The sequence below is a fragment of the Peromyscus leucopus genome, chromosome 3 (assembly GCF_004664715.2).
Source record: "Peromyscus leucopus breed LL Stock chromosome 3, UCI_PerLeu_2.1, whole genome shotgun sequence".
Taxonomy (NCBI): domain Eukaryota; kingdom Metazoa; phylum Chordata; class Mammalia; order Rodentia; family Cricetidae; genus Peromyscus; species Peromyscus leucopus.
In genome coordinates this window covers 28,350,041-28,373,507 of record NC_051065.1, presented here as the reverse complement: position 1 = coordinate 28,373,507, position 23,467 = coordinate 28,350,041, and the positions used below count along the sequence as shown (strand labels likewise).

General features: G+C 43.7%; 2 protein-coding genes across 9 annotated transcripts in view; one reads left to right on the top strand and one right to left on the bottom strand.

Annotated features, from left to right (window-relative positions):
* The window catches only part of Crot (carnitine O-octanoyltransferase), a 48,924-nt gene extending 44,277 nt beyond the window's left edge, over positions 1-4,647 (top strand). For all 3 annotated transcript variants that reach the window (XM_037203542.1, XM_028862162.2, XM_037203541.1), the window contains one exon: positions 3,757-4,647. In XM_037203542.1, coding sequence (XP_037059437.1) covers positions 3,757-3,877 — 121 coding nt within the window. In that variant the 3' untranslated portion in view covers positions 3,878-4,647. The remainder of the gene's footprint in view (positions 1-3,756) is intronic.
* A 15,942-nt stretch (positions 4,648-20,589) lies between these two features.
* The window catches only part of LOC114687570 (phosphatidylcholine translocator ABCB4), a 53,191-nt gene continuing 50,313 nt past the window's right edge, over positions 20,590-23,467 (bottom strand). For all 6 annotated transcript variants that reach the window (XM_028862176.2, XM_028862184.2, XM_037203538.1 and 3 more), the window contains 2 exons: positions 21,360-21,506; positions 20,590-20,847 (listed from right to left, as the gene is read on the bottom strand). In XM_028862176.2, the coding sequence (XP_028718009.1) occupies positions 20,641-20,847; positions 21,360-21,506 (354 nt within the window). In that variant the 3' untranslated portion in view covers positions 20,590-20,640. The remainder of the gene's footprint in view (positions 20,848-21,359; positions 21,507-23,467) is intronic.

Below are 23,467 nucleotides of genomic sequence, written 5' to 3'. Positions count from 1 at the left end.
ATTTTTTCATTGTTTATTGTCGTTTATGCTTCTTTGTGAGTTGTTCAAGTATAAAAGGCTATTTCTATAATTTAGAAACATAAATTTTTAAAAAAATAAATTAACTACAAATAGTTAATCTTAGAAACATTTTTTTTCTTTCTTTTTTTTTAAATATAATTATTGATTCTTTGGGAATTTCACCCCAATTCTGCTCATCTCCAAGTACCCCCATATCTGCCCCTCACCCTTGCAGTATTGCCCCAAAAAGAAATTTTTTAAAAAAGGGGAAAAAAAAATCAAACTAAACTGAACAAAACCTCCTCGTTCCTCCACCTCTCCTGCCTCTGCAGTGCCTCCTCACGGGCACTGTGGTGTCTCACACGGGACCCATTTGTCCAGTCAGCTTTATTTGCAGATGTTCACTGCAGTGGGTCACTGGTCTGCTTCAGGGCCTCTGGCTTCTGGCACACCATCACTGGACCCTCACCAGAACTCAGATATCCCGCAGCCGCCCTGAGTCATGGAGGTCCTGTGGGTATCGTTCCACAGGACCTGTCCCTTCATGCATTCCAGCAGGACACAGATGAGGTAGATGTTAGGGTGGGTCAACACAAGGTTCTGGATGTAGGCCTGGGTGGTAGCTGAGCTGCTCAGTCCAAGCCACTGCGGCCACCCTCCTCAGGTAAAGAGAGGAGCTAGCTCTCCTAGGCCCATGCCATCAGGGCCAGTTCTCCCATGTATGAGGGGTGAGGCCATCTATCCCAGGTGTGGGGACCAGCTCTTCTGTGAGGGTTAGGGCCAGCTATCTTGCTGCAGTGTCCAGCAAGGGGCAGGGCCAGCTCTCTCAGGGCTAGTGAAGGGTGGGGTCAGCTCAGCATGGCACTCATATTTTATCATGCATAGTTCCACGCACGGGCATTGGACTTCAGCACAGACCCCAGCTGGTCCTCAGCAGCAGCTAGGCCTGGATGTCACTGTTGCCCCAGTGGCATCACAGGCTACTCAGATCAGTGTGTCCCCAGTGGCAGTGTGACTCTCAGACACCAACATGGCTGCAGGTGGCAGCCCATATCTCAGGCATTTGCAAAGCCTTCGATGGCAATAGGAGCCATGGACATCATCCCAGCCTCTGGATGCAGGAGGGCCACGGATCCAGACATGGCCCTCATCTGTAGCTCTGGCCCAGACGTCACCATGGCAGTGGGTAGCTGCACAGACCACTCAGATCTGTATGGTCAAAGCTGTAGTTTGGCCCTCAGGTGCCAGTGCAGTCTCAGATGGCACAGGACCTGGGTAGCAACAGGAACCTCGGATTGTAGATGTAACCAACTGTCTTATTAAATAAGAAACACAGAACCAATGTAAAGAAGAAAGCCAAGAGGTCAGAGCTCAGAGCTAAAACCTTACCCTTCCTCCTGTGGTGGTCCTACCTCTCCGAAAGAGACCTAATTCTGTGTGTCTGTCTTTACATAGTCTTTCTGTTCTGCCTTCTCATTGGTTGTAAACCCAAACAAGTGACTGCCTTGTCATTTCCTGTAAGTACAGCCCTCCAGATCTTAAAGGCATATGTCTCCAATGCTGGCTGTATCCCTGAACACACAGAGATCTACCTAGCTCTTCTACCAAGTGCTGGGAGTATAAGCGTACGCCACCACCGCCCTGCTTTCCTATGGCTTGCTAATAGTAGCTCTGACCCCCGGACAACTTTATTTATTAACATACAATTAAAATCACATTTCAGTACAAATAAAATACCACCAGGGTCAACTCAGACCCTGGCTGCTGTAGGACCATGGACCCAGACATGGTCCTTGGCAGCAGCTTGGACCCAGACAACATTGTGGCCCCGGGTGACAGCAGGCTACCCAGATTTGCATGGCCCCAGCTACAGCATGGCTCTCAGACTCCAGCAAGGGCACAGGTTAGGGCCCAGACCCTGGGCTTCTGTGTGGTCTTTGGTGGCAACATGGGCCACAGACCCCAGCTGCAGTAGGACCAGGGATCCATTCATGGCCCTTGGCAGCAACCCTGGGCCCAGATGTCACCATGGCCATTGATGGCAACCAGACCACCCATTTCAGCCTACTCTATCATCAACTTTACCTCTTCCATTCGGCCTCTTTCCACGGCACATGAACATCTGCTTCTCCTTCTCTCCCATTTCTCCACCCCATATTTGCTCATCATAATGGCCTCCACCTGGTGGCACCAGGCAGACCCATGGATCCTTTGCATCAGCCAGGCCTTGAGGACCCAGGCTGGCCTGTGTGTGGTTAGCACCAGCCTGAGCCTAATGGTATCAGGCAGGCCATGGACCTTAGAAACGTTTTGATATTACTAAATATTTGAGAATTTTGTTCACAATATAACTGGAAAATGACTCTTGAATTATTAGATTAAAATAAGGCACAACTTGAGGATTTCTGTATGTGTTTCAGTATTTACTAAAAGCATGCGAAGCCAGTTTCTGTCTAAGAGTGTAACTGAACAGTAGCGTAACATCCTAGCATACAAGAGGCCCCAGGTTCTCTAACATTGCCCCAAAGCTTCATCATTAGATACTAGAACAGAAGGACAGAACATGCTTTTATTTCATTTTGCTGGAGTTAAAGCCCACACTGAAGATGTGCTTTGCCATCATCTTTACCATGCTTGTTTGGCTTTGGGCTTTACCCATAAACTTCCTAAAGACTTTGCAAGGCTGGTCTGCAGAAGGTAGGTACAAAGTGTTCTGCTGGAAGTCTTGCAGAAGCCAGGCTTCTCTCCTCTTTACTGGAGCTCCCGGGGGCCCCCTTTTCTCACCTTCCAGATCTAGAATTGTCCCATTAGGGGATCTAGCAGGAGATGGTGGAAGGCCAGACTTGCTTTCAGACACCTCTCTTACTCTTGTAGAAATATCTTTTCTCCATTTATCTGTCCCTATTTTTTCATCACCTCCTTAAAATGTTTGTCAAGTGCTATACAGGTCAGATTTTATTACAAAGAATGACGTAAGCTCATATTGTAGCCCATTCTAGTTGTAACTTTTAGGAGGAAGGGTCTTGTGGGATTTTGTTTCTTTGGTTGGTTGGTGGTTGGTGAGTGGATGGTGGTTAGTGGTTGGTGGGTGGGTGGTTGGTTGGTGGGTGGTGGGTAAATTGGTGGTCAGTCAGTAGATGGTTTTTGGTTGATTTGTTAGTTGGTTAGTTGTTGGTTGTGTTGGTTGGTTGGTGATTGGTTAGTTGATGGGTGGTGGCTAGTTAGTGGTTGGTTTTTGGTTGGTTGGTGGGTGGTTGGTTAGTGGTGGGTGGGTGGATGGGTGAGTGGTGGTTAGTTGGTTGGTTGGTGATTGGTGGCTGGTTAGTGGTTGGTTGGTAGGTGGGTAATTCATTGGTTTGTAGTTGGTTGGTGGGTGGTTGGTTGGTTGGTTGGTTAGTGGTTGTTTGGTTGGTTGGTGGGTGGGTGGTGGGTGGGCGATTGGTTGGTGGTTTGGTGGGTGGCTAGGTGGTTGGGTGGTGAGTGGGTAGTTGATTTGTAGTTGGTTGGTTGGTGGTGGTCAGTTGGTTGTTGTTTAGTTGGCTGGTTGTGTTTAAACATAATCTCCTGCTCCAGAGGTTGCTTGTGGTCCATAGCATTGTGTAAGTATGTCAACTCTGGCTCTGTCTTCAGGTGTGTCAGGTTACACGTACCTAACATCATCAAGAATTCATATTTTATATGTGATCAGTCAAATGGAACTTCCAGCATCACAACTTGGAACCTATGGCATAACCATTCATGTATTGTATTTCACAGGTTTGTGATGGCATGTTCGGCCTGGAGGTCATGTCCGGAGACTGATTCAGAAAAGCTAGTTCAGATGATTTTTCATGCTTTCCACGATATGATACAGCTGATGAACACCGCTCATCTTTAGAGACTCAGAGACAGACACAGATCAACTCGGTACAGAGAGCAGATGGAGGAATGACCTGGAAGGAATGTTCACTTAAAGGAGACGTGTTAAGTGTGGTGATTGGTAGAGTCTTGCTCTCTAGATTTATTCTACCTTAGAAGGTGGAAACATCTTAAAACTTCTGGTGTTGCAGCAGCAATGTGAAGTCAGACATAGTAAATACAGAATGTCTGTGCAATGTCTAATAGAAGCCTCAACAATGCAATCTCACTATTGTAACAATGCAAATCCTACCCTAACTTTAAAATACCTTTCTTGGCACATGTATAGACTGCAAGTCCTCTGTGAACATAATTGTAGACTACTTTTCAAGCACTTTTAATATTTTCTAATTGCCAGAGGTTATATAAAGCACATGGTTAAATGCTAATTTCCTTGAAGTCAGTGCCTTTCACACCCAGTACAGGGATACAAGCCTTTTGGGTTTCATGGGAAAACCACTACAGTTCAATAGTGATCTCAGAAAGCTCCTTTGAACAGACAAAAGAATCAAGTTGTATTAGAAGTATTTACATTAATACAGAAAAAAAATCCCAGCAAAACTCATATGGTACATTGTAATTCATTCTGTGAATACAAAATTAAGCACTTCCATTTAAACCTAATTGTTAGAGGTAGTGGCTTTGAAAGGGTTAAATGTTGAATATTATTCTCAGGACTTTACAGTTGTTTCCCATTGATATTCAATTGTGTGGTTTATATTTTCAAAGAATAAAGTATCCAGAATCATATAGCTTCTCCTCTTGCATTTGAAAAGAATGATTCCTGGTTTGGTTTGGTTTTGTTTTTTGCATTTTCTGATATCAGTTAAATATTGTATAATAAACCACTTAAAAACTTAGTGTCTGGGCTGGAGATGGCTCAGAGACTAAGAGCACTGGCTGTTCTTGCAGAAGACCCAGGTTCAGTTCTGTGTGGATGGTAAATCTGGGAACACCTGTAAATGACAAGTGTGTGCAATTCATTTTTGAAGTTAATGTGAGAACTTTACAATCAGTAAGAAAGAAATTGGAAAAGTCTGCCTTTGAAAAGGGACCTCACATCTTGTTGCGTGTACCCAGCAGACAGAAGCCATCTTTGGAAATGAACTGTTTTAGACTGGTCTAGAGATCAGAACCTCTCTGAAGCTACAGATATTACTGGCTTGTGTTAGCTACTTGTGACTCCAGCTTGGTCCAGCAGAATGTACAAATTGGGAGAATAGAGCATTTGCCATCTGAGAGCAAGGACATGGTTGGCAGTGTGTAGAGCTGAAGACAGGTGTCCCCTCTCTGTGCCTGCCTGTTAGAGGATGTAGATGTTCCCTATGCTCCCAGTGCCTGCCCTTCCCACAGCTACCGGCTGAGAGGATTGAACAGCTCAGTAGCTCCAGCTGTTGCCCTGACAGGTGTGCATAGCTGTAGAAAGGATGTTCCCAAGCTGTTTTGGGGTTTGTTGTTTTGTTTGTTTTTTAAAGGTTTATTTTGCTTTTTTAGTTGAGTTTTGTTTTGAGACAAAGTTTCTCTATTTAGCCCTGGCTGTCCAGGAACTCACTTATGTAGATTAGGCTGACTTTGAACTCATGGAGATCCACTTACTTACTCTATTGCAGTTTTCCTCAGCTTTAGCCAATGCAGTTTTCCTCAGCTTTAGCCAGAGCCATCTCCTGGAAGGGCAGGCACTACCACAAAAGGGGCAGAGATCACCACAATTCTCCCTGCGGCTGTCAACTTCCCCCTGTACCTTACTCAGGTTTCTAACTGACGGGGTAAGAGGAACGTGGTTTCCACTGCTTCTCTGCTCTCGGGTGTCTGAGGAGCCTTGACCAGTTTTGTAGCTCCAGCTGCTTCCTGTTTCTTGGCATGCACTGCAGCTGAGGGATTCAAAGGTGAAGGAAAGCGCCAGCCCCAACCATCACTCTGCCAACCCAAGCAGAGCTGAGTGGACCAGTGCCCAGCACCAGCCACAGTCCCGCTCCTGATGTGCACTGCCACTTCCGAGAGGAACACCATGGTACCCTGCAGTGTCCACAGTTCCTGCTGCCTCTCCACCATGTGTCAGCATGGGCAAGCATTGCAGAGGGAGGACTGTGTCCCTTGTCACCACCATCAACTTCTGTCCACATCTGTCCACGGGCCAGCTAGTCAGAGTGCTGCCGTCCCTTCACCACCCTGAGGCGGCCAGCGCCAGACAGACGTGCTCGCAGCAGAGGTGGCATCAGCTGTGCTGGAGGAAACACCCCACTTCCGCTGTAAGGTGAGCTACGCCTGAGCACCTCACAGCCAGAACCTGGACCACACGTCCCTGCTCTGTCAAGTGTCCCGCTTTCGATGCTCTGCAGAGACAATTCCACCAAGGTGAGCACTCTGTCTTCAAATGAAACACAGCTAAAGAAAACGTATGAGACAACACTATGGTGCCCACCTGGAATTAAAGCCAACACCTATGGGAAATCAGTACCCCAGTGTACATTTTCAGGAGTAAGTTGCTAAGGGCAGCCACAGAGGAGACACTTCGTTTACCAGATGCACTAACCTCAGCAGCTGTGAAAGCACTGTAGAAAACAAGGCAGTGTGCCTCCAAAGGAAAACAACTCTAGGAAAGGACTTAGAGGGACTTGCAGGTACAAAACACAAGCTAAGGAATGGAGACTGGGAGATAGTGAAGTACTTGTGCAGCAGAAGAACCTGAGCTCAATCCGCAAGGCCCATCAGTAATAAAAACGCTGAATGCAAAGGAAGGAAAGTTTCTGATTCAGAGATACACATTCGAATAAAAAAAATCACATTCAAAAATAATAGGACTATACAAAACATAACATTAATTTTTTCAGGTAACACTAAAATATTTTTTAAATTAAATAGACTGATGAATAATTACACTCTGCCTTTTCTTTATAATTTTTTAGAAAAAAAAACTTCTCTATTTAAACAGTTTCATTTTGAAGAAGTTCCATTTTTACATAAACAATTCTGTCAAACAGTCCCATTTTTAACACAAAACAATTCATGAATCACCACAGTTAGTAAAGCATATGTGCATGCATAAAACTGCATCTTGAACCTAGGTAGAAAAAATAAATTTCTCCATTTAAACAATGCCATTTTAACACAAATAATTCTATAAAACAGTTCCAAATTTTCACCATGGATAGAGTCTATATGCATAAGTAAATTCAAACTGTACCATTGCAATGAAATCATTACTGTCCAACTCATTTCTTAAGTCACAAAATTCAAATAAATTCTGGTACCAGCCTTCCAAACATAAAGAAACCTATAACCAAAACCTTTTTGTAGTTTTTAATCTCATTTTTTTTAAGTTCAAAAGTTCAAATAAATTCTGGTACTAGACTTCCACTTCCAAATATAAAGAAATGTTTTACAACCAAAACATGTTTTTTATTTTCTTTTTTTATTAAGAGATTTTCTATTTATTTTACATATCAACCACAGATTCCCCCATCCTCCCTCCTTCCACCCCCAGCCTTCCCACCCACCCCACCCCCCCATTCCCACCTCCTCCAAGGCAAGGTCTCCCATGAGGAGTCAGCAGAGCCTGGTACATTCCATTGAAGCAGGTCCAATCTCCTCCTCCCTGCACCAAGGCTGCACAAAGTGTCTCACCATAGGCCCTAGATTCCAAAAAGCAAGCTCATGCACTAGGGACAGGTCCCAGTCCCACTGCCTGGGGGTCCCCTAAACAGTTCATGCTAAACAACTGTCTCACTTATCCAGAGGGCCTAGTCCAGTACCATGGGGGCTTCTCAGCTATTGGTCCATAGTTCATGTGTTTCCACTAGTTTGGCTAGTTGTCTCTGTACTTTTTCTAATCATGGCCTCGATATCTCTTGCTCATATAATCCCTCCTCTCTCTCGTCGATTGGACTCCTGGAGCTCCAACTGGGACCTGGCAGTGAATCTCTGCATCTACTTCCATCAGTCACTGGATGAGGGTTCTATGATGACAGTTAGGGTATTCAGCTATCCAATCACCAGAGTAGGTCAGCTCAGGCACCCTCTTGACCATTGTCAGTAGTCTGTGGTGGAGTCATCCTGTGGATTCCTGGGGACCTCCCTAGTACTTTGCTTCTCCCTATTCCCATGACAACCAAAACTTTTTGCAGTTAATCATTTTAGTTCAAACAAGTGTCTGCAACTTTTGTTCTCAGGCCAGAGACATTTTTAGTTACAGTAGCATTTTTATGGCAGTTTTTCCTTCAGGGTGAGAGCTATTGGTTCCATAAGAGCTGGTTGGTGCAAAGTCCTCTCAAAAGAGAATTTCTTTAGCCATCAAATAAAAACTGCAACATTTTTGCTACTAGCTCAGGTTTTTCTGTGCTGCGTTGATGTTCCATGGATCTCAGCTGCAGATGCCTGGCTCTGGCATCCACCATTCTTACTGAAACTGCTCAGACTGCCAGCTTGCAGTCTGCTAGGGATGCTGTTTTCTGTGTCCCAGATTCCTTCACCATTTACATTTAGCATAGACTCACATTCAACATTTACACTTTTCACAAACTCACATGTAACATATACTTATTTATACTTCTTACAAGCTTATATTCTTAAAGAAATTCTATAGGACTACCTTAGCACATATCTAACTTAGCAAACACCTAGAGATTTCTCAGCATTTACATTATCTTCCAACAAGACAGAGAGTAATTTTCTTTGGACTTCATTTCAAACCCAAAAAAGAGAATTAGAAGAAAAGATAATGAGAAGAAAAACCTTCTAAGGGGCATAATGTATTTTTAAGTGACTTAGCTCTTTGTACAATGTAGTGTTGTTAAGGCTATAATCCTTGGGGTGAAGTTATTTTTTCCCAGTCATCTTTCTTAACAGGCTATCTCAGCCATTCCAGAACCAGCAGAGAATTATCCTATGGTAGATGGCTTCTTAGCTAGGGACTGTCCCTTTACCCAAATTCATAACAGCTTCCCTATGCCATAATTCAGACAAACGTTTCTGTTATGGCAGAACTTTCAGTTTGCTCTACAAAAAAGCTTCACTTCAGGATGAGGGCAAAATTACCATACTGAACTGCTGCAAAGCTCTTAGCAAAAGTTTTGCACAACTATTAGGCAATATAAGGCATTTTCTCAAAGGAGCCAAAAGCCAAAAGCTGCACAGATCTGAGCTCCATTTCCTTACAGTTTTTCATAGGAGATGACATTCAACAAACTCTCAATTTTCCACCTTCTTAATTGTTTAAAAGTTGTATTTTAAGTTTACTATGAACGTCATTTTAATTAGAAAAAGCAGTTTTTCCAGGCAATATCCCTATCTTTAGTGGAAAAACTACCTTTCCCAGAATGCATTTCTCTTGTCACCCCACTGTTATGAGCTACCTTTCAAACTCCATTCCCATAGTTCTTTTCAAGTCCAGGAGTCAACTTCTGGTTTCTTTTTACCAGGCTTGCTTTCATATCGAAAAATCAAGAGTAAACAAGATTTTTCTTTACTATGGGAGATTTCTTGAGTCAAAAGGTTTCTGGTCTCCCCAAGTTGGCCTTAATAGGTATTTTTCTTTCATCTGATAATGGCCCCGGATCAGAATCACACCTGCCCCATTAGCGTGCATAGAGGCATCCCTGATACTACAACTCCCTCAGGGCTTGTTCATTTGCCCAGCCAGTCAGAGAAAAGGAACAAAAGCAGTAAAAGCAAAGCTTCCCTGCAGCTCCTTCAGAGAGACTTTCCCTGATAAATCTTTATCTAGTCCTACTTGTTTCTTCTTCCCAGATGCAGAGCTTCAGATGCCTCAGGCTGTGACTCTGTTCCTCGGCTAGCTGCTTCTGGAGATAGGAGCTTTCCTCCCTGAATCAGCCTCAAACTCTAGCAGCTTTCCCCAGGTCCTGCACCTCTAGGAGAGGAATCTGTTCCTTCCCTGTTTCTGTTTTCAGGGTCTGTATGGTCTGTGTTCAGGCTGAAATCAAGCTTTTGCTTTTTTATCTGGGGAGGTTTTTGTTATCCCTAAGCTCTCATTAGGACAGGTGTATTTCCCTAACCAGGCCTTTCACCTGAACCAGTTCCCAAGCTGGTTTGTCCACATATGTTCAGAGCTTATCAGTGGAGGAAACCAAAAGTGTTTGATACAAAGCTTTTCTCAGAAAGGTCTTTTCTCTGATAGAAAAGAACTTTTCTCAGATTTCTTTTTGCAGCCATGGATGCTGTGTAGCCCCACCTACCAACTCAGGGCTTGCAGGAAGGCAGGCAACTGTGCCGTTCCCACGTGCCTTGACTTTGTTTGTACTATAGCAGTTTTCCCCTGGGTCCTGCACCTTTCTGCCTCAGCTCCACGCTCAAGGAAGCTGACAACCGCAGCAACCCTAGTATCCCCGGAATGCACTCACACTCAAAGGTGCTGGCTAATCGCGTCTCAGTGGTTGGTTAGAAGCGAAGATAAAATGCTTACAGAGAGGCTCTGCATTGCTTCAGGGGATCTTTGTGCTAGGGTGATTATGAGAGACCTTTGCATTCCGATAGACACCTAGAAACAAAGCCCCTGATGTCTCAGCTGCAGCCATGGTTGAAAGGCTTGCCTTTACTGCTTCTACCATGCCAGCAGTTCCTGCCCCATTTGGCTCAGTGTGGCTCCCCCCCAGCACTTTCCCACGTCTATGGAGAGGTTCTAGCTGCAGGGGGATTTTCTAATGGCCTGAAGAGACAGAGCTTAGAAGAGGGATTTTTGGGAACTCAAGCCCTGCCTCCCTCGTTGCAGGGAGGATTTTTAAATCTTCCATTGCTTCCTTCTCACCAGCAGCCCCTACCCCCATCTCTACCTTTTGGGAAGCTGTCCCTGCTTTGGCTTTCTACCTGCACTTTTTTTCGCTAGGCTATAACCATAGGGAACTTCTGGCGGCTGTTTTTTCTGGCTTGAAAGAAAGACAGAACTTAGAGAGGGGTATGCCCTGTTCTAAGAGGTTTGTTGTTTTTGCTTAGAGCGAATCACAGGTGATTTCCCATAATACCTCCAGGTGATTCATATTTTTGTCCTTACACAAAGAAAATCTGAGGGAGAAAGTTCTGAAAGGCTTTTTAGTTTTTTAGAGAGAGATAAAGTTTCTTTCTAAGAAAGCTTTTAGTTTGAGTGAGAAACTCAAGTTTTCCCAAAACTTCTGTTCTCTAAACTTTTTGGTTTCATGGCCAGGAGGAAACTAATTCTGTTGGTGAGGTGTTGTACAAGTTTTCTCAGGCACTGCTGATGGAGCAGAGGATTTTTTGTTTCATCTGTCCACATCTGCTACAGGAGAAATCTCTTTCCTCTGCTGCTTGAATTTAGCATTTCAGCTGTCCCCAGGGCAAAAGCTTTTATTAGGAATCTTTTATTGCCGGGCGGCGGTGGCGCACGCCTTTAATCCCAGCACTCGGGAGGCAGAGGCAGGCGGATCTCTGTGAGTTTGAGGCCAGCCTGGGCTACCAAGTGAGTTCCAGGAAAGGCGCAAAACCACACATAGAAACCCTGTCTCGAAACGCCAAAAAAAAAAAAAAAAAAAAGGAATCTTTTATCTGCCTGATAAACTCAAAGAGGATAGATTTTTTTTTTCCCAGTTTGCATTCATAGCCCCAAAGTTAGAAAATTAAAGCCTTAGTTTCCCTGGCTAGTTGCCTATCTTATCCTAAGTTTTCTTTATGCTATTTTTCTAATTTTTTTCTACACTACCTTACTCTTCTAAGTTTTTCCTACACTATACATCTATTTCCTACTTTCCTTATTTTTCATAGATAGAAATTAAGAGAGAGACAGAAAGAGAGAAATCTTGATAGAGAAGATTCTACACTTCGGCCTTATTCTTGGACATCCTTCCAGTCTGTTTTTTGTTTTTTGTTTTTTGTTCTCTCTCTCTCTCTCTCTCTCTCTCTCTCTCTCTCTCTCTCTCAGATAAAATCCCCTGCCACATTTAACTTTTTTCACTAAAACACTGGACGGAGCCCTCTCCTTTAAGTGGCAGGGCCTCACTACTACTTTCACCAAGCAGTCTGGATAAATATGTATATTGGGTTTTTTTTTCTTAATCCCTGTTCAGGCGCCATCTGTGGGGTGCCACCCCTCACCCCTACATTTCCCCAGAATACTCTTGAGTAGAAACAGCAGGAAATATTAGTTAGACAGAGGGGAGAGAAACAGATAGAAAATACAGGATAGCCTCAAGAGGGCTTGGATCGTAATCTATTGGGCCTCGGCTGTCTCTGCCCTAGGGTATTTAAAGGAATGCCAAGGGATTGAGCAAAAGACCTCCCCCCAGCACAGCTAAGTGCAGACCATCTCAGACACTTACACTCAGGCCAGTGGTCCAATCATCCTCTCTATGCAGATTTGCTGGGTAAAGCCACTAGGAAACCTAAAAATGGGCTCCAACACTTAGCCACCAGGGAAATGCAAATCAAACTGACTTTGAGATTCCATCCTTACACCTGTCAGAATGGCTAAGATCAAAAACACAAGTGACAGCTCATGTTGGTGAGGATGTGGAGCAAAGCAAACACTCCCATTGCTGGTGAGAGTTCAAACTGGTACAGCCATTTTGGAAATCAATGTGGTGGTTTCTCAGAAAATTGGGAATCAATCTACCTCAAGACTTGGCTGTACCACTCCTGGGTGTACACCCAAAGTATGCTCCACCATAAAGACACTTGCTCAACTATGTTCATGGCAGCTTCATTCATCATAGCCCAAAGCTGGAAACCACCTAGACATTCATCAGCTGAAGAATGGATAAAGAAAAATGAACACAGTGGAGTATTACACAGCTATTAAAAACAATGGCATCATGAAATTTGCTGTCAAATAGAAGGAACTAGAAAAGATCACCTTGAGTGAGGAAACCCAGACCCAGAAAGACAACATGGCAGGTACTCATTTGTAATTGAATATTAGCCATAAAGTAAAGGAGAATCATGCTATAATCCACAGACCCAGAGAAGCTAAGTAACATGGAGGGCTCAAGTGGGGGGTGGGGCATGGGAGTGGGGTGTATGTGAATCTCATTGTGAAGGAAAAATAGAATAGACATTGATGGTTGATGGGGGAGGGGTCTGGATGGGGGTGGGTGGGGATGGGAACAGGAAGCATCAGATGGGGGAGGGGGAAGGAGAGAGTACTGGGAAAGACAGTTGGAATTGGGGGGCTGTAGTAGGATAGGCCCATAGGATCAAGGAAATTGACTCAAACCAGTTGCCAAGACATGCACATAACATATTTCCTTATGAGCCAATCTGAAGTCTGCCTGAAGGCCTAGCAACAGGTGCTGTCAAGAGTTCCTGGTTGCTGTCAGAGTTCCTGATCACTGTCAGAGTTCCTGATCATGCCCAGCTAATGAGGGAAGACCACACAATGCCACCAGATTGTGACACAGACTGGATGCTGGGGGGAAGGAATATAAGGCCTTCCCTGTTATGAATAAACAAGTTTGTTGTTTGCCCTCAATTGACTCCAGTGTGTATGCCATTGCTGCTGCACCTTCTCACCCCTCCCACCAAGGGAGTCGATAGAATCAAGCAAGAGGGGGCATCTCTGGGAAGAGCTAGAAACTTAGTGCAATGGAAACTCCCAGGAATCTATGAAGCTGACCCTACCTAAGACTCCTAGCAATGGGGGATATGGAGCCTGAACTAGCCATCTCCTTTAACCAGGCAAGACCTTCAGTGGAGGGACTGGAACACCCACCCAGCCACATAACCTGTAACCTACAATCTGACCTGCCTACAAGATGTGCTGGAATAAAGGTGGCACAGAGATTGTAGGAGTGGCCAACCAGTGACTGGCCCAGCTTGAGATCCATACCACAAAAGGGGTTCCTCCCCTGACACTGCCTGGAGGGTCAGGACCCAGAGGCTGGACACCCCAAAGACCTACGTTAGAACCAAACAGGACTGGCAAAAAAAGTCAATGAAATGATTCCTAATGATACTCTGCTATACTCATAGACCAATCATCATCAGAGAGGCTTACCCCAGCAGCTGATGGAAACATATGTAGAGACCCACAGCAAAACATTAGGTGGAGCTTGGAGAATCCTGCAGAAGATGCAGGGTGTTGCAGGATATTTGTTTACACTGTGTGAAGATATGCCATTATGATTGGTTTAATAAAGAGCTGAATGGCCAATAGTAGAAAGGAGAGAATAGGTGGGACTTCCAGGGAGAGAAGGGAACTCAGGATGAATCTAGGTCCACAGGAGATGCCAGCAAGACACTGAGGAAGGCAGACATACATTATGAAGGAAAAATAAAGAGCCACATGGCAAAACATAGATTAACAGAAACAGGTTAACTTGAGTTATAAGAGCTAGTCAGTAACAAGCCTAAGCTAAAGGCCAAGCTTTCATAATTAATAATCAGTCTCTGTGTCATTATTTGGGGCTGGCAGCTGAAAAGAAGTCTGACTACAAAGGGAAGAAGGATTGTAGGAGCCAGAGGGGTCAAGGACATCACAAGAAAACCCACAGAATCAACTAATCTGGACCTAGGGTCTCATAGAGACTGAACCTACAACCAGGGAGACTGTATGGGACTGCTCTAGGCACTCTGCACACATGTTACAGTTGTGTAACTCAGTCTTCTTATGGGACATCTAACAGTGGGAGCAAGAGTTGTCTCTGACTCTGTTGCACACCTATGAACACCTGATTTTTGAAAAAGAAGCCAAAACTGTACAATGGAAAAAAGAAAGCATAGTCAACAAATGGTGCTGGCATAACTGGATGCCAACATATAGAAAACTTTAAATAGATCCATATCTGTCACCATGAACAAAATTCAAGTCCAAATGGATCAACGACCTCAACATAAATCCAGTTATACTGAACCTGATAGAAGAGAAAGTAGGAAGTAGTCTTGAACGCATTGGCACAGGAGATCACTTCCTAAATATAACACCAGTAGCACAGACATTGGGAGCAACAATTAATAAATGGGACCTCACCGGGTGGTGGTGCACTCCTTTAATCCCAGAACATCGGAGGCAGAGCCAGGTGGATCTCTGAGCTTGAGGCCAGCTTGGGCTACAGAGTGAGTTCCAGGACAGGCTCCAAAGCTACACAGAGAAACCCTGTCTCCAAAAAAAAACCAAAACAAAAGTAAATAAATAAATAGGACCTCTTAAAACTGAGAAACTTTTGTAGGGCAAAGGACACGGTCAATAAGACAAAATTACAGCCTACAGAATGGGAAAAGATCTTCACCAACCCCACATCTGACAGAGGGCTGATCTCCAAAATATATAAAGAATTCAAGAAACTAGACATCAAAATACTGAACAATCCAATTTAAAAAATGGGCTACAGAGCTAAACAGAGAATTCTCAACAGAAGAATCTCAAATGGCTGAGATACATTTAAAGACATTTTCAACATCCTTAGTCATCAGGGAAATGCAAATCAAAACGACTCTGAGATACCATCTTACACCTGTCAGAATGGCTACAATCAAAAACACAGAAGACAGCTTATGTTGGAGAGGATGTGGAGCAAGGGGAACACTCCTACACTGTTGGTGGGAATGCAAGCTTGTACAGCCACTTTAGAAATCAGTATGGCTGTTTCTCAGAAAATTGGGAATCAATCTACCTCAAGACCCAGCTATACCACTCTTGGGCATATCCCCAAGGAATGCTCAATTACACCACAAGGACACTGAACTATGTTCATAGCATCATTATTTGTAATAGCCAGAACCTGGAAACAACCTAGATGCCCTCAACAGAAGAACAGATAAAGAAAATGTGGTACATATACACAATGGAGTATTTATTAGTCAGCAGAGAAAAACAATGACATCATGAGGTTTGCAGGCAAATGGACGAAACTAGAAAATATCATCCTGAGTGAGGTAACCCAGACTCAGAAGGACAAACATGGTATGTACTCACTCATAAGTGGATACTAGATGTAAAGCAAAGGATAACCAGACTACAACCCACAGCTCCAGAGAAGCTAGCTAACAAGGAGGACCCTAAGAGGGACACATAGATAGCCCAGCGAAGGAGAAATAGATGAGATCTACATGAGCAAACTGTGGTTGAGAGGTAACAGAGGGCAAGGAATGGGGGACGAGAACATAAGGGAATAGGAGATTTGAGTTGGAACAGAGACAGAGAGGGAGAGCAAGGAAAGAGATACCATGATAAATGAAGACATCATGGGAATAGGGAGAAACAGGGTGCTAGGGGAGTTCCCAGGAACCCACAAGGATGACCCCACCTTAGCCAGTCAAGAGAGTGTCTGAACTGGCCTACTCCAGTAATCAGAATAGTGAATATCCTAACTGTCATTATAGAGCCTTTACCTAGTTACTGATGGAAGCAGATGCAGAGAGCCATGGCCGGGCAACAGGCCGAGCTCCAGGGAGTCCAATCAATGAGAGAGAGGAGGGATTCTATGAGCAAGGGACATTGAGATCATGATGGGAAAATGTACAGAGATGGCCAGCCACACTAGTGGAAACCCATGAATTGTGGACCAATAGCTGTGGAGCCCCCATGGGACTGGACTAGGCCCTCTGGATAGGTGAGACAGTTGTTTAGCTTGAACTGTTTGGGGCAATGGGATTGGGATCCATCCCTGGTGCATGAGCGGGCTTTTTGGAGCCTAGTTCCTATGGTGAGTCACCTTGCACAGCCTTGGACCTGCACAACTGAATGTACCAGGCTCTGCTGACTCCTCATGGGAGACCCTGCCTTGGAGGAGGTGGGAATGGGGAGTGGGAAGGAAAGGGAAGGCTGGGGGGCAGGAGGAGAGGGGGATCTGTGGTTGGTATGTAAAATGAATAGAATTTATTTACTATAATAGTTTAATATAAAAAAAAGAAAAACCCAAATCTTTATCAAAAGCCTGTTAGAACTGACAAATGAATTCAGTAAAGAATCAGGACACATTATCAACATACAAAATCCAGTAGCTTTTCTATGTGTGAAGAATAAATATTTTGGAAAGAAATCTCATTGACAACAGCTTCATAAAAAGTAAACTTAACCAATGAAATAATAAGTGTGCCAAAGAAATTTTGAAACATTTGGACTACCCACCTTCATGAATTATAAAAACATAAAAAATGTCTACACTACCCAAATTAATATATTTTAGTGTGGTCTCCATCACAATGCCAATGATACTATTCACTTTAAACCATAGACATCAGCAATGACTTTCTGAAAAAGACTCCACTAGCATAGGAAATAATTCCAGGAATTGACAAATAGGATTACATGAAATTAAAAAACTCATGCAGAATGAAGGAAATAATTAGGAGTGTAGAAAGACAGCCTACAAACTCTCAATTTACATATCAGACAGGGGACTAATATTTACCATCTACATATAATTCCCAAAACCAAACACTGTAAAACTCCCTAATCAATCAATGAGCTAATGACAGTTCTAAAGGAAGAAACACAAACAACCAATACATATTTGAAAATCATTCAACATCTTTAGTTGTCAGGAAAATATAAATTAAAACTACCTTGAAGAGTTAAGCATGGTGGCATATACCTTTAATACTAGCACCAAGAGGCAGAGGCAAGTGGATCTTTGTGGACTCCAGGCCAGCAAGGGCTGCACAGTGAGACTCTGTCTCTAAATAGATAGATAGATAGATAGATAGATAGATAGATAGATAGATAGATAGATAGATAGATAAATACCCAAAACAAACTGCCACACTGAACATGCGTGTTGTGGTACACATCTCTACTCCCAACATTCTGGAGGATTCAGCCTGGGCAATAGCAAATTCAAGGCCAGCCTGGACTACCTGAGACCCTGCCTCAAAAGCAAACTAAACTACATCAATATGCCATCTCACCCCAGTCAGCGGGCAGCCGTCAGGAAGGCAAATAATAAAGGATGGCAAAGATGCAGAGAAAGAAGGAACCTGGTGCATTGTTGGTGGGGATGTCCACTGATGCAGCCACCACAGAAATGAGTCGGGATGGCTCTCATAAAGCCAAAAGCGGAGCCACAGTGCCATCCAGCAACACCACTCCTGGGCACACACCCAAAGATTCTAAGTCTACAAACAGCATACTACAGAAATACTGCATCCATAGTTAGAGTCATACTCTTCACTTGGCTGAGACATGAAATCACTGTAGAGGTTCTTCAACAAGTGAATGGATAAAGAAATCATGATGCATATATACAATGAAATTGCATTCAACTGTAAAGCAGAATAAGATGGTGGCATCTGTAGGGAAATGAACAGAACTAGGTGTGTGACAGTTGTGTAGCTTGGTCTTCTTGTGGGACTCCTAACAGTGTCTCTGACTCTGTTCCCTGTGCTTGGGACCCTTCCCTCCTACTGGGTTGCCTCACCCAGCCTTAATAGGATAGGAGGTGGCTAGTCTTACTGTAACTTGATATACCATGGCTAGCTGATATACATGGGAGGGCTGCCTTTTTATGAAGAGAAAGGAGGAGGAGTGGATGGAGGGAGGGAGTTCCTTAGCCCTTCCCCCAAGAAAAATGAAAAATTAAGGCACAGTTGCATAACACTCTGCTGGAAGGCTGGATACTTAGGTAAGGGTCTCATGATTCTTCTCAGCCATTCAGTGCTGACTAGTTTTTAGCATTAACTCAATACAGGTTAGAGTCATAAAAGAGGGAACCTCTATTGAGAAAATGCTCCCACCAGATTGGCCTGTGGACAAGCCTGTGGTTCATTTTCTTGATTGATAATTGATGTGGGATGGCCCAGGTCACTGTGGGCAGTTCCACCCCTCGGCAGGTAGTCCTGGTTGCTACAAGGAAGCAGGCTGAGCAAGCCACAAAGAGTGAGCCAATAAGTAGCATCCCCCATGGCTTCTGCTTCAGTTCCTGCCTCCAGGTTCCTGCCCTGAGTTCCTTTCGTGATAGGCTGTGATGTAGAACCATAAGCTTGAAATAAACCCTTCCCTCCCAAGTTAGTCATGGTGTTTTCTAACAGCAATAGCTTAGACACCTTCCATCAGAAGGAAGATGAACAGGCAAAGACCCAGCTGGGATGATTGGGAGCAGCCCAGGCAGAGACTTGTAGGTAGTGGCAGTTTGGCTCAGAGGGTAGTCCTGTATCACACGTGCAGAATCTAGGTAGGTGTATCTATGTGTGTAGGTTATGAAATAGAAAGTGGAGATTGTGAAAGGAGAGGAAGTCCATAGCAAGACAGAAAGTCATTGCATATATGGGAAATGAAAGAAGGAAAGTCTGAATGGAGAGAAGCAGAGAACCATAGTAGTTTATCACAGCAGGAGAAAAGCCACTAATGCAGCAGCCCAGCTATGCCTGTAAACATAAAGAAAAACAAAAATTTACAAATGCAGCCGAAAAGGGAACTTTCACTCACTGCTGGTAGCAATACATTTTACTATTAGGATTATGGAGAACAGGATAGCTATTCCTCAAAAAGCTGAAACTAGAATCATCATATGACCCAGCTAATCCACTTCTGCATATATATCCAGTGGACATGAACGCAGCGAGCATGGTTGGCTAATCTTGGTTGCCAACTGACACAGCTGGGAGGAGGAGCCTCAGCTGGGGAACTGCCTCCACCAGGTGATGAATGGGCATGTCTGTGGGGCATTTTCGTGATTCGTGATTGGTATGGGAGGGCCAGTGTGGGTGGGGCTGCCCCTAGGCAGGTGGGACTGAGTTGTATAAAAGAACAGGCTGAGCAAGCCATGGAAAGCTAACCAGTAAGCAGCATTCCTCCATGGCCTGTTTCGGGTACTGCCTCTGCATTCCTGCCTTGGTTTTCCTTGATGATGGACTAAAACCTGTAAGCCAAAACAACCCCTTTCTCCCACAAGTTGGTTATGGTCGGTGTTTTAGAACATCAACAGAAAAGTAAATGAGAGAGCATACAACATATTTCCCCACATGTCCATGCTTCATTCAGGATTATTTGTAAGATCTAAGCAGTACAGTCAGCCTAGATGTCAGTCAATAGAAAAATGCATAAAGAAATGTGCTATATTTAATAGTGGAATAGTGTTCAGTTATAAAGAAGAATGAAAGAAATCTAGGCATATAGCGTAGTGCCAGAATGCATGCCTAACCTAAGTTTGATGTCCAGTAACATAAGAAGAAAAAGTGCCGAGAAAATGAAGCCATCGTTTGCAGCAAAATGGATGAGCGGGTGGATATTAAGTGAGGTAAGCCCGACAGAAATATGAGCGCTGCATGCCCTCACTTGTGTGGAGCTAGACCTGACCACCTGCACTTAGAGTAGGGATTACTAGAGATTGGGAAGGGTTTGTGAGGGGATGGGCAAGGGTGGCACCCTGTCAATATGTAGGATGGAATGTGCTCATAAAAATGAACAATCAATATGGCCATAACAACCAACACTTCCCAGAGGTAAATTTAACTTCCCTTAGTACTCAGAAACTTGTTCCCAACCCAACCTGTCCCATACCTACCTATTCAGAACCATGGGAACTTGTCCTAGTTTGGGATTTCTATTAATCCTTCTCATGCATAGCCTGAGTTTTGCTGGTCTCTCTGCAGGATGCCGATGGCTCAGAGAGAAAGAGCCACACCGTAGCTGGTAGATATCACTTTTGTCAAGGCAAATAGATGTTGCTTCCAACTCTCCAGTGTCAAATGCTGTAACACAAGCCTCAAGGCTGATGCTTGAAACTGATGTGGAATAATACCTTATCTACCGATCTATATTTTATAGTTTCAATGAGAAACTTCTTTTACACATCATAAAGTGTAAAATGATTTGAATTTATTTTAAAAATACACTGTAACAAGAGTTCATAAGTTCTGTGCGCCAGTCTGAATGTTAACCATTGAGAAGTAGATGCCTTTCTGTGCCAGCAGCTGCTGGTGGGTGCCATGCTCCTTGACCTTGCCGTTCTGAATCACCACGATCAAGTCTGCGTTCTGGATGGTGGACAGGCGATGAGCGATCACAATGCAGGTGCGGCCCTCCCTGGCTTTGTCCAGGGCTTCCTGGACAACCTGTTGAAAGGTCAAGAGAGCTTTGTACTGACAGCTGCAGGAACAAGTGTGAATATCCCATGACAGTTAAAGTTTTACCCTCCTGGTAACATCAACGGTCATTATCCTTTTTCTAATCTGTTTGAACTTGGCTTTATGCATGTGTATTTTATAGAGCAGCCATTGTAATCTACATTGTTGTGTTCGACCTTGTAATTATAATAGAAACAGGCTTCCACGATACAAATGACCCTTGCAATTATTTAAACTTTCTGACTAATTGCCATATCAACTTATTTGCCCCCCCTTTTTTTTTGCCCTTTTCAGTTTTACATTACAGTTAATGTACCAAAATTATGATTTTTTACAGCTTTTTCCTTTTGGAATGCTTGTTTTATGTTTAGGAAATAGTTGTACATACTTAGAAAAATTGGAATTATAATTCTATTACTTTAAAACAAACACATCTAAATCTAGTGTCTGCTTTTCTCGTCCCTCCTTTCACCAGGCTCGTAGGACAGGTGGAGGCAGACCTTTTCACTCTCGGTATCCAGAGCCGACGTGGCTTCATCCAGCAGCAGGACCCGTGGCTGTCTGATGAGGGCCCGAGCGATTGCAATCCTCTGTTTCTGGCCTCCCGAGAGCTGAGTCCCCTTGTCTCCGACTCTCGTTCTGTATTTCTGCAAGTTTGTCATCAATAAAGGTAATACAGTTCTAAGCCAGTTCTTTTTACAAGGACAAAAATTAAAGTCAATGGACATTTCTATAGTCAGATGTTTGTGTTTTTAACAATGCATTTTCAGCTCCAGAGAATGTTTGCCTTCAAAACTGAACTAGAATACAGTGTCTTTAGTTTTTAATGGCATTCTGTCACAAGAATTTGAGGTATTTCAAATTCCTGCCATTCACATTAGTACCATTTTATCTGATTTCAGTGGAATCACAGCTTAGACTTATAAAGTCTTAGTCTTACACAGCTTAGACTTTGGTTTTTTTTATTTTGCAATTTGAAGTAACCAGACGACCTATGTAGAAACTAGTTTATTCTCTTTTAATAGCTTGATAATATCTACTTAAATGTTTATTAAGTATTATACTACACAATACAAAAGAGAAGAGAGGAATGGGGGATCAGATGGAAGGAAGATTTTCTTTTTAAAAATAGGAGATAAATAAAGAAAAGAAATATTTGCATACAGTAGGAGGCTGGCTTTAGGGAAGCTCTCAGGCTGGGGAGAGTGCATGGTGACAGGTGCATATTTAGTTGGCATCTTTGCAAAGCTCAGGGTGATGCACACCATGCAAATTCATCTCCCAAGATTCAGTGTCAAAACCAGGTTAGAATGTGAAGGTTTAGAGTTTCCCTATCTACAGTCACCACTACTGGATTGAGGTCAGGGTCTGGGCACCAAAGGTTGCTAAGAAAGTCATCACAGAGAGTCTTAAAGTCATTTGTGTGACTCACTTCTAATCCCCCGCAGCATAGAATGGAAAGATTAAACTCTTCTGCAGAAGATGGCTTGAGTTCTGGATGAATTCATAATGAATTGCATCTACCATCACCCTAATGGAAGTTATCTTGCCACAATTCTATATGGTGCGAACAATATGCAACCAGAATAGACCACACCCTGAAGGTAAGATGTAAAAGTCTCCAAAGCTGGAAAACATCTTCCAGACAGGGATGTGCAGACTTGACATCAGAAGTGAGATGCATGAATGGAAAATAAATTCAATCTCACTACAATTAAAAATCCTGTTCTGTAGAGGAGGTGCCTAGTCTCACTACAACTTGATATACCATGGTTGGCTGATATCCATAGGAGGCCTGCCTGTATCTGAAGAAAAACAGTGGAGGAGGAGTGGATGGAGCTGGAGGGGAGTGAGGGAGAAGGGGATGAAAATTCTGTTCTGTAAAGTGTCTGTTTAAAATAATAGAAAAGCAAATTATAGGCTGAGGAAAATATTTATGAAACATATCTAAAAGTAATTAGAATAAATAAAAGACTCAAAGCTCAACAGTAAACAAAAATAGAAATTTGTAATATATATATATATATATATATATATATATATATATATATAGAGAGAGAGAGAGAGAGAGAGAGAGAGAGAGAGAGAGAGAGAGAGAGAGACATTCTACCAAAGAGGTGCTTTAGCTACAGATACATATTAAATGACAGGAAACCTCACTGCTCCTTTAGTAAACACATATGAGGACTACCATGATATGTCTTACATTCCTCTCAAAATGTTGCAAATAAAAATCTCATGGCCCCTCACCAGCTGCAGCACATGGGAGAATGGACATAGTACCTCACCTGGGCAGCATGTAAGAGCTGACCCTGCTGGCGGGGCACAGGTGAGCCAGGCCCATGGGCCTGAGAGCAGGAGAGCTGCCCCTCCCCCCTCCCTTGTATGCATGGGATGGCAAAGGTAAGGGAAATATGCCTTCCCCCGCCCCTTGCAACCTGGGACAGATGGGACAGCCAATCTGGGGTGAGTGTGTGTGTGAAAACAGAAGAGCTGGCTCTGCCCCTCTCCAAGAGCAGCAATCTGGAGAGCAGGCTCAGCACCTCGCCTGGTCAACACAGTAGAGCTGGCCCTGGTGATGTGAGTGTGGGTGAGCTGGACCCACAGG